The sequence below is a fragment of the Monodelphis domestica genome, chromosome 5, assembly GCF_027887165.1.
Source record: "Monodelphis domestica isolate mMonDom1 chromosome 5, mMonDom1.pri, whole genome shotgun sequence".
NCBI lineage: Eukaryota > Metazoa > Chordata > Mammalia > Didelphimorphia > Didelphidae > Monodelphis > Monodelphis domestica.
In genome coordinates, this window is record NC_077231.1 from 166,962,238 (window position 1) to 166,974,310 (window position 12,073).

Consider the following 12,073-nt stretch of genomic DNA (forward strand, 5'->3'; position numbering starts at 1 on the left):
TATTTCATTCAAGCAACTTCTGAAGATATATCTGGAAGTCATTGGGAGCTATTTGTGAATGAAAGTGTAATTAAAAATTAAACCAAAAGTATTTTAAATTATAGTGCAAAATTATGAGATATTCATTTTTCCATGGCAACAATAACTCAATGAACATTTTGATTTATAGTTCTTTATGCATAATTTAGTAATTATCCATATACATATACATCATGAAAATATATCCTGAATATTAAGTCCCAACAAATCTCATAAGAAGTAAAAATAACTGAAAGCTCTAGGAAATGTAAATGGCCATATTTAATCCTTGGTTATTAACATGAAGTTAGAATATTACATATTAAACCATGTTAAAAGGAAATAGAAAAATTTGAATGGCTATATCAAATCCTCCTACACATGCTTTTTTTACATAAATTTCCAAGCTGAAGAATATAAGCATAGAAATTACTAATTACTGTTGCTATTTTCATATCTAGTTATGTAGAGCTTCTTAAGATTATAAATGTATGTGTAATTATAAAATTTCTAGAATTTGGGTATTTGCATCAGTCTAGTCTCACCAGAACATACATACATACATACATACATACATACATACATATATAAAAGAATAACCATGACATTCTGGGCATTTCAGTTAAATAAAACATTCTAGAGAATATTGTTTATCATATTACATTTGCAATATAGCTCATTAATAACAAAGTATGGTTCCGTTTTCTTTTCCATAACCCTACTTCATCTGAATTGTTAAACATTTTCTTCTACGTAAAAATTTAACCCAGTCCCTCATCCAACTCTCAAGAAAATCTAAGATTAATAAATTATATCTCTTATTATAAAAGGCTTACTGGTGTCTCATTAATAGGAATAGCTCAGGTGAATGTTTTCTTCTGGAGCTCTTATTAGATTGGGCTTTTAAAAAAAGTTATCTTAATCTGTTTTTTCTTTCCCTTTTTTAAAGTGTTAATTAGTCTTAGCATTGAGATTTAAATAAATGTTATGAACAAGACATTAATCTTTATATTTTAATAAATTAGTAATGCTCCCCACTCTCATCCTTTCATTGGGTCTATTCCCAAACCTTCAGTTCTCACTCAATTTTTCCCTGATCAATCCATGATCCCTATGTTCTCTCAGGAGGAGACTATTTAATATAAGGCATCTAGGTACAACTAACAGGTCTTCAGCCTTAACAACAATTGGCATCTATGTATTCATGTATTTAGGATCCCAGCTCCTAAGATCTAAATTCCATTTTTGGAAAGTGGCCAACTGAAAGTTAAAGCTATTCTCTATCAATCTATATCTCCCCTAAACAAGCAAAGTTATAGGAAAATTGATCTAGAACTTACTTCTAAACATCTCTACTTTTGAATAATAGAAATTTGGAAATCAAGATAAGATCAAGAGTACCCATTTTGAGAAGCCCTCAAAATAATATGATCTATGTAAACAAATTTATACTTACTGGAATTTATTAATTGTAGGTTCCTATAGAACCACTAAGAATATAAGGTATAAAACGCCCATTAATAAATGTCAATGCCTTAGTAGATATAGGATCTCACTGATGTGGATACTCCTTTCAACTCAACAGATTTTACAGAAATGTTAAAGAAAGAAGAGCATTAATGAAACAAACAATAAAGAAGCAAGATAAGAGAAACTGAAATGATGACAACCTTGAGGTTGTCACATCTAGCAAATGGCAAGGATGGCAAAGGTTTTGGAAAGATAGGCAAACAAATGTATTTTTAGTGGAGCTGTGAATTATTATAACCATTGTGGAAAGCAATTTGGAATGCTTAAAATAAAGTGGCTAAAATCCCCATTCAATCTAATGCAAATATTCTATTGCTAGGCAATATTCAAAGGAGGTTGCTAACAATGAAAATTCTATATACACAAAAACATGTATAAATCACTTTAGTGACAGTCAAGAAATGGAAAAAACGTAGATGCTCATGAAAAGACAACTGTGGCAACTGAATGTAATGGAGTATTATTGTTCTGTATGAAACAACATATGATGAATACATAAAACCATTGAAAGACCAAATGAACTGATTTAAAAAGAAGTAAGCAGATCCTAGAAAACATTACACATAATGACAATAATTTAAATGAAAATGACAACCACTATAAAACAACTGCAAATTAAGGTTATAAAATTATAAAGAACAAGGTTAGGCCCCCCTCCCCAAAGAAATATAAGAAGATACCTCACCTTATGCCTTTGTTGGGTTAAGGACTGAGGTTCTAGGGCTAATGAAGACTATAGAATGTCTGGGTTTTTTAAAATTGAGTTTTACTCATTCCCCTTCTTTCCCCCATTTCCCCCTTTTTTCTTAAAATTATTCTTTTATAAAGGATGGCTGTTTGGGAGGAGGATGGATGGAGAGGGAAATGAAGTGATATAAAAACAAAAGCTATCTATGGAATATATTTTAAAATAATAACAAATTAAACTAATGACTAATAGAAAAGACAAGCCAAAGAAAAGAAATAATCAAGTTGCTTTGAAAGTAATTTCTAAAACTATTTCACATAGTTCATGCAGGAGTTTCTAGATCAATCAAGGAAGCATTTTCCTCCAAGCACTCATCAAATAATCACATGAAACATGATAATAGAGCCATCTTTTAATTATCCTTAGGTGAGTTATATGTTTTGTGAATTATGGTTACAATGTAATTTTAAATTGTTTGCCCTCTACCTTCTAGCATCTCTCTTCTCCTCTCCTAGTTATTGTATGTTTGAGGAATGTAAATATAATTATTAGCCTAAAAGAACAGTTAGGAACATAACTATAACTACACTTTAGTTGACAAAAAATTCGTGAAGTGCATTCACATTATGTAGCACTTTAGATTATTCGTGCCTTTTATTTAGCTGCTGCTAAGAAGTTTCAATTTATAATAAATATATGTAACTTGATTTTCATTAGTAAAATTTCACTGTTTATGCTTCCAAAATACATTTACTACTACTTTGCAATGTCTCCCTCCATTATGATCAATAGGTTTAAAAAAACTAAAATGACATAAATACTTACCAATAGAAAATTGAAGGACAGAAGCTGTTGTTGTATTAAGGCCAGCAGTAGTCTAGAGAAAGGAACATACAAGGATTAGAGATAAATAGAAGGGACATAGAAAAAGAGGATGGGGGTAGGAAGGAGAGAGAAAAAGAAAGGAATGAGAAAAGAAATATAGAAGAATATGAAGAGAAAGAAGTCATCATTAGCATTATGTTTAATAATTTTTCTCCCACAATATTTTTTTCTTTTTCTTTCAAGTTGTTTATGGCCAGGTCTAGAAAGACAAAGCTATCCCATGTAACCTTGGAGAAACACAGCTATAGGACACTGTATTCAGGAATAGTAGTAAATTTCTCAGGTCCCTGTATTAGTGCTAATGAAATCTATTGTGTAGTAAAGGTGAATGATACAAACAGGATCATATTTAGAAAATTAGTTAAACAAACACAAAAAATATTGGGGAATAGGAATGTCAACCCCTGAGAAATTCTGGGTCCTTGCCTTGCTCTGAATAGCAGTTTCTAATCCCTTCTCCTACTCCTAAAGCCAATCCCCTAAGAATATCTGCTCTGACCAACAGTTTCTAACTGCTCCCAAGAAGATATTCCAGCAGTTTCTAACCATCCCTATTCCTGCCTGGACAGAGATAATTACAAGGACGATTCTGTAGCACTACTCCTGCAATTTGGCTATTCTATGTATTCAGACTCCTGTTTCACATGACTATATATACCTTATAAGAATTCACTTTCTCTCCCCTCTCCCAGGCTTCTCTACCTGAGAAGGCAGTGCATTGTCCCAAATGACCATATGTCATCCCTGAATAAACACTTAATTTTAGGTATTGATCTTCTACGTGGTCTGAGGTTTTTCCAGGTCTGATAGAATGAATATTTTTTCTTTAAAAAAAAACTAGAAATGTATTCAATATATCTTTAGTTCTGTCCAACTTCATGAAAGAATACCTAATATAATTTCAAACTGAGGAGATGCCAACTTTTTCCCAAAAGACTTGCGGAAGTTATTCCATAATTTTTAGTGTCAGAAAATTATTTGTATTCAGAGTAATGTTCGACAGCTGTTAGTAAAACTGCACCAACAATTTTGGGACACTTATATGTATAACTTTGGTTACTCTAATGATAATAAAAACAGTTCATAAGTTTTATATGACTGTAGTTGATATACTACAAGTGGCAAACGTCATCCAGATCTCTTCTTCTTGAAGAAAAGTTGCATTATCATAATTGGCTTAAAATTATCAAGGTTTTGACTATACTACTTGGATACTACAATGGTACCAAAAATAATGCATTTCACTCTTTCTATATAATATAGACTAGTTCAGAATCCTTGATTACTTACAAGGTTTTAAAAGAACATTCCTAATTACTAATTTAAGATATTTTAAAGTAAATTCTTGGTCTTAAAGTATAAGTTTTGTATTGTCTAAAGACTGGTCCAGTTTCACTGGGCAAGAAAAGCTCATTGCCTAGTGGCATAAGAGATACAATGCTAGACTTGGAGCCAGGAAGACCAAAGTTTAAATATTGTCTCAGAAACTTCCTAGTTCTGTGACCCTATTGGGCATTTCACTTAAACTCTCTAAAGCCTCAGTTTCCCCATATGTATAAAGGGAATATTAAAAGCAGCTACCTCTCAGGGCCATTATGAGGGAAAATGGGATAACATAAAAAGCATTTTGCAAAACATAAAGCACTATATTAGAAAGGTTACTGTGTGATAATTCTTTTCAGCTGCAACTCACAAACACTATCTAGTGGAGGTGACAAGAGGTTGCACTATTTGTGGATTGAGCAAGGATATAAATAAAGGAAATTGTGGGTTTTTGAGGGGACTAAAGAAAACATGAAGTAATTTACACCAATAGTACCTCCCCCCAATTCCTTCAACCTGAACAAGTTTAAGAATTTTTTAAAATTAGGAATATTAAGTCCTTTGAAGTAAAAGAAATAAATCTAAAGTGTGATTATTATTCCTATGTGATTAAATACAATGGAAGTTTATAGAAGGATTATTCTGTCAGCTATCAACAAAGGCGAGAAAAGAGCATAGAGGTTTACAGGCACACATGGTACTATGTCATTCGTGATTCCAATTCTCTAGCAGTAGCCCCTGCCTATGAAATCACACAGCTGGCTCCTAAATGACACGTACATAGCCCGGAGAGAAGAACATCACAGATAATCAAAGACTGTTGACTATTGATTGTTCAATATCTTTAAAAAATGTTAGTGTGACTAAGGAGCTGTGAGAACATTTACTTTCCTTCTATCTCTTCCCCTTTTCCATTTAGCTTTTTGAAGTTATTATCAAATGGAAAATTAGGGGAAATGAAGAAAAATATAAGAAACATGGAATATGCTTAACCCATAAACTACATAATTTGTATCCATGTAGATAATCAATTACATTTGAAATTGGCTATTAAAAATCTTCACCTAAAATCAATATAATTTTACCCTGAAAAAATTAATAGTTTTTTAATCTGACAAAATGGCAACTAAAAGGCCTCTTAAATGGGATTTTAGTCAATAATATGAACTAAGAACAATTTACATAGAAGAGTTTGCTACAAAATGTCAGAGCTTTAACAACCCATATAGACTGAAACATGCAAACATTAAGATTTATAGCTATCTGTATTTGAAAAATTTATTGCTCATGGTCAGGCCATTAACCCTTAGAGAAGAGTATGTAGAAAGATGTTTGTACCCAACTCAATGTCATTTTTTATGCTCTTTTGTTCCCCAGGCCCATTTTTTACTGGATATGATTTGTCCATGGCCTGAATTCATCTAAAAAGCAGAATAAATTCCTCCAAAGTTTCAGAGTATCACTTGGTAAATAATAATTTGGAGAATAATTAAAGGTTGACATCAGAGTCCATTTCACATCCAATTTCTATAAATTATTTATTTCTATAGGAAAAGAGTAAATAAATTAGAAAGCAAAATGATTTTTCTTTATTTTAAAATACTATTCAGAGGGCAATAAAGTATTATTGGATCTGTGCTAAATATAAGGCTATTACTTAGTAGAAAGAAAATCCTGGCTCTGACTTATTAACATCTCTGATCACTCTTCATTTCCCCCATATGTAAGGTGAGTCAGTTGCATCAAATAGCCTCTAAAGTCCATTCCAGCTTAGATGATAATATAATAATATGATACCATGCCACATAAATGGTAAAACTGCAGAATAGCAATGAAAATGCTATCGTGACTTCTTATATGTGATGGCAATTAATTAGTCTGACTATAGTCATTCTTGTACTACACTGAATGACTGATTTCACAGACCAAAGAGAGTAGTTATTTTGTGATTTTGTAGGTCAAGCCTTTGAGTCTACCTACAATTGCTATGTCTATGGCTAATTTAATAATTGCTTTAGAAGAACTATTACTACTAACAATAATGAAATATATCAACAAAATGTAATATGTAATATTTAATGCAAAAATAGGAATTTTGACATTCAGTGTACCCATTTTTATCTTGCCCCATGATAGTAGATTCAGATTGGATGGAATAATTTTTATACTGATAAGTACATTGACCCAAAATTTCCCCAAAGAAACTGCCTTCACTGATTATAGTTAAATCAATCACTTTCTAAGACAATAAAACAAAATGTATTTTATATGATGGCAAGCTGATGGTTTTATGGATTTTTTCAGTTTTCACTCATTTCAGTAATTATTAAGTAAGCTTAACATGAAAGGATAACAGTTAGATTTAGTAATGTAGGATTCAGCTATGATATCAACACAGTAGCAGCCATTAACAAAAACAAGAAAATGGAGCAGATTACTAAGAGTAAACAAATAGAAAGTGTTCTCTTTATATTTCCATCTAAAAGAGTTTCAGGAACAGAATTAGAATTTCAGTCAAAATACTACAGACTTGAATCCCACCTTATTGGCAAAATGTCACTAAAGAAAACAGAATATTTGTTACTTAGAGCATAAGCATGATTCTTAAACTATATGCTATATTTCACTCTGATTCAAATGATGTGAAAGCTTCTTAGGAAAATTCTTAGGATGAGAATATGATCCTCTATATGTTTTCTGACTTTTGGAAGCATTCCTTAAAAATGTCCATGACTTAAACCAGGAAATGATTTTTAAGCATTTCTTTTTGAATAACTGTTTAATCAACCCTATTAATAATATTACAGAAATAAAAAGGTTGATTAGGCAAGTTCATTCCAATATAAAATGTGAATAGTCATAAAATAAATAAATATATAGCATTAGTCTTGTTAGGCAATGACGAGTTTATGGGCTCTTTTTGAGGATAATGTTTATTTCCTGTTTACTGATGGAAAAATACAATTTGATAAGCATTTCTGAAAGTACTACTGAATCTAAGTCACTACAACAGGAAATGATTCTCTGTTCAAATTGTTTTCTATGGAAGAATTCACATTTTTTTCTAAATATTTTAAATGATTTATTTCTTAGTGGGAAAATCAGGAATGATATGCACCTTTAAAATTATTAGCAAAACTTTGATTTAGGAGCTTCTTGAAGAAGAGCCTCAGTTCTGGAGTCACATCCATCTTGGGGAATAATAGAGCACCTTTCCAGACTTGAGTTATGTGTACCTATTATTTTAATTTGCATTCAATTAATTCTGTTGTACGAGCTCTAATTTCAACAAGAATCTCCTCGATTTATCAATGTTTTGAAGCTCTTTTCTTCAATAAATTAAATGTATCTATTGCCATGAAAGAGGTACTCATGCAGTATAAAAAAGAACCATGTTACATAAAATTAATTGGCTATCACTTCTTGATAACTAAATCTTCTTTTAATTGCTATAGCATTTTTCTTTCTTGAACAAAAACATGTAACAAAGTCTTTTAGGAAGCTATTAAACTAATGATTTTGAAATAGGATATGTGGATTCACAGTGATGAGGTAGAAAAACCTCAAGAAAAAAATCCCCAAAAGACAATAGGATAAGAAAGATGTGTGAAACATGAAGGATGAGCAGCAAGTAAGACCCAAAGTACAACAGCAGGACAGATAAAATCCTGGAAAGCTGCAAGAGGCAGATTAACATCAAAGAAAAGGGGGCCAGAGAGGAGACAACAAATAATTCAAGCTTGAATAACCTCAGATCTCTAAAATTGAGTTTCAGAGCCTGGAAACTTTAGGCAAGTAATGCAAAAGATAATTAATCATATACTGTTGGTCCAGTGGCTACTTTAAATCTTACAATCTCTATTTACAATCCAAAATTTTTTATGACGGCCAAAACAGCCCAATATATGCATTTTCTATTAAGAAAAGACACATTTATACAACTAAAGTAAATATGATCCATCTTTTAGGAATCTGGAATAAATAATTTTAAATATAAATTTTAAAAAATTAATTTCTTTTTCAGCTTATTTATGTTCTTGGCCCTTAAATGCTACATTGATAAGTATCAATAATGATAACGGAAAATTATTTATATAACACTTAAAAAATTTAAGCACTTAAATACATCACACTAGTCAGAATTTCAGAAGATTGAGAAAATCATACATCAAACATTCCTGATATGCTTAGAAAATATGATGGAAAATTTAAAAAAGAAACATTTTTCTTATGAATATTTAGATTTATAGTGAGGCATTTATAAACATACTAAGAGCAGCTTGAGGGTTTTAAAAAAATAATTAACTAAAATGTTATTCAAAGATCTAATAACAATACCATATAGATGCATTTTGAGGCTCTGCCATGTTTTTATTATTATGTCTTCTCTTTTTACTTTTGAAACATCTCCTCCTCCCTAGAAATAATACATATAGCTATTTTTAACAATATGAGCACTATTATAAGATCTTAGTATGGTTCAATAGGAAAATAAAACCTCTCAGTGGTTTAAACAAACCCAAGACTTCAAATAAAATTTTAAATGGTCTTATGCATTTAGAATTGTATCAGCAAAGAACATGCCCTTACCAGTTCTCTTGGACCATATGGCTCACAGAACGTCACAGCATTGCCATGCATAATTACACCACACTGTTCTCCAATCTCACAGTTGTTACATTCAATCCTGCAAGAACATGGAATACGTTTAACATATGAGAAATGAAGTTGCAGAAGGCAAATAACTTAGGAAAGAAAATCCAATGGTTAATAAAGTCCAATTTGTTCAGATTTTGGTTATTTTAATATTTTAAGAAAGAAGGCAGAGTTGGTATTGTTTAGTGGTGTCTGACTCTTCATCAACACCCATTGGATTTTTGGGGGGCAGATTTGCCAATTTCTTCTTCAACAGCTCATTTTACAGATAAGAAACAGAGGCAAACAATATTAAGTGACTTGTCCAGGGTCACACGGCTAGTGTTTGAGACTGAATTTGAATTTAGGAAGATGAGTCTTGACTCCTTGTCCAGCATTCTATTTACTGAGCTCCCTAGCTGCTCAGGAAGCAGAGTGATCCTGGGCAAAAGGATGCTGGATGTGGAATCAGAAGACCTGGGTTGGATTTTTGGCTCTGTAGGTAGCTCTGTGTGGTATTGGACAAGTGCTTAACTAATATCCCTGGGCCTTACCATCTGACCTATGAAATGAGGTTGTTGGACTACAAGATTTCTAAAATGCTTTCCTCTTAAATTCTATGATCCTGATTTCTAGGGGGTGTCTCAAACGTCTTTGTGTGATTTAAAATTATTAAATCTGCACTAACACATTAAAAATATCTCTAATAAATAAATTATATATTTTCTCTTCCATTTACATTTCTTAGATAAGAAAAGTAACAGTTTTATACAAGAGTATGTGTGAAAGGAAATTACATTTTATAAATCTTAATCCTTTTTTCTTTGAGCTATTTTCAAGGCAAATTTCTTAAGATACTTTTATATTAAGCCAATAAGAATGGAATTAAATTCAATTGGACCCATTGTTTTAATATTAAATGCATATGCATTAAAACATGTGCTAATTTCTAAAATTAGTAAATTAATAACATTTTAAGATTATTACATTTTAACAGATCAAATGAGAAATTGATTATTTTATATATATATGCTTAAAAATTCCTATAACCAGCAATAACTGATGGGAACTTTTTATACTTTATATTATGTTTGTTTTCAGCTTACTCCTATTACTATTCTTCCTTACACAATGATGTGCTGGTTCTTAGAATTGCCATTTAAGGATGTCTTACTGCTTTAAACATTATGAAAACAGTATAGTTTTTGAGGGTAGCGAGGTGATGAAGTGGATAGAACACCAGACATTGGGTTAGGAAACCCTGAATCCAGATCCAGCCTCAGATACTTAATTGCTGTCAGAATCTTGGCAAGCAATGCAACCCTGTTTGCCTCAGTTTCTTCATATATAAAAAATGAGCTGGAGAAAGAAATGGTAAGTGATTTTAGTATCTTTGCCAAGAAAATTTCAAATGACTTCATGGAAATTCAGACTAGACTAAGATGACTGAACTCAAGAACTTATAGTTCTTTATATACTTAATACTATTTTGCATGCTGATTTTATTATTTATAATACATTTTGACACAGCATTTCAATCTACCATCCTAGGGACAACACACTCAGGCAGTAAGGGAGAAAAGATCTATGCTTCCCCTTCTAGCACCTCATATCCCAGGAGAGCTGTATTTCATGAAGTCAGAACATTTTTGAAGACTCTCACATTCCAGGTGCTAAACACTGTGGAAAGGGCACTGTGCCCTTAATTTCAGAGACCTTTGTAGTATGCCCTTTCAGCTATTTGCTTATGTCTGAGACAAAGTAGCTAGGTAGCAGGAAAAATTCCTCTTAGCAACCTCAGAAGTAGAAATAAAAAAATATGAATGATAAATAGCAGGTACCCAGCACTGGATTTACTGCTACACAGTATATTTCATGGGAGAAGAAATCTGTCATCTAAGTTCATGGTTAAAGGACAGTGAAACCAAAACTTTCTAAATATGAAAAAAAGAATTCTGTCTTCAGTCAACAAATGTTAAATAGATAACTGTGCCATTGCATCATGAGCCTTTAATAGAAAAATTTCACTCTTATAAGAATAAGAATCTGGGGATAATACCTTGGTACAAAAAAAGACAGATATGTTATATATAAATTTTAAAAAGTCTAACTTTAAAGCCTTGGTCTCAACTGCTTTCTGGATCTTGAGGGATTTCCTTCATTGGTGTCCACTTCTCTGCTATATAGAACATCAACAGTCTATAACCTCGAGCAATTGACTGAGGTTTGACAAGAGTAATGCAGTTTTATCAATGATTTTTTGTCTTTGTTTTGTCATTTTCAATCATATCTGACTCATGATCCCATTTGGGTTTTCTAGACTCAGATCATGGAGTGGTTTGCCATTTCCATCTCTGGCTCATTTTATAGATGAAGAAACTGAGGCAAAAGAGGATTAAGTGACTTATCCATGGTCACACCACTAGTAAATGTCTGAGGCCAGATTTTTTTTTTTACAAGGATGCAACTATCTCTCAGAATTTATCCATTGACACAGATAGCAACTTTATTTTGTGATCCTGAATAAATCCTAGATTTCTTGACAAACCAAATGGGTAAACAGCATAATCAGAGAACACACAGATGTTTAGTCCCAGAGTTGGGATTTGAATTCCAGATTTCCAGCACTTTATTGTACTCTACAAACTAATGCTTAATACAGTGTTTGGCATACAGTAGTTGGATAATAAGTGTTTATTCCATTTTTATCAATAAAAAAGCAACTTCTCATCAGGGAGAGATAGAAAGAAGTGTTAGCTTATTATAAGTCTATCTCTAATTCTATATAGAGGAAAGGCAGAAAGGGAAAGAAAACACTTGCATGACTACTACTACTACTATTCTAAATGTTTTACAAATATCTCATTTAACCATAAAAATCTTGTGAGGTAAGTGCTTTATTATCCCCATTTTATAGTAGATGAAACTGAGGCAAGCAGAGGTTAAGTGCCACTATGCTATTTCTCTAAAATTCCTTGATTTTACAAGTTAGTG

The 12,073-nt window shown here is 31.8% G+C and overlaps 1 protein-coding gene across 1 annotated transcript in view; it reads right to left on the reverse strand.

Moving 5' to 3' along the window:
• Positions 1-12,073, reverse strand: part of RELN (reelin) — a 539,202-nt gene that overhangs the window by 298,147 nt on the left and 228,982 nt on the right. The window contains exons 7-8 of the mRNA XM_003342005.3: positions 9,035-9,131; positions 3,062-3,113 (exon numbers count right to left, since the gene is read on the reverse strand). Of these exons, the coding sequence (XP_003342053.2) occupies positions 3,062-3,113; positions 9,035-9,131 (149 nt within the window). The remainder of the gene's footprint in view (positions 1-3,061; positions 3,114-9,034; positions 9,132-12,073) is intronic.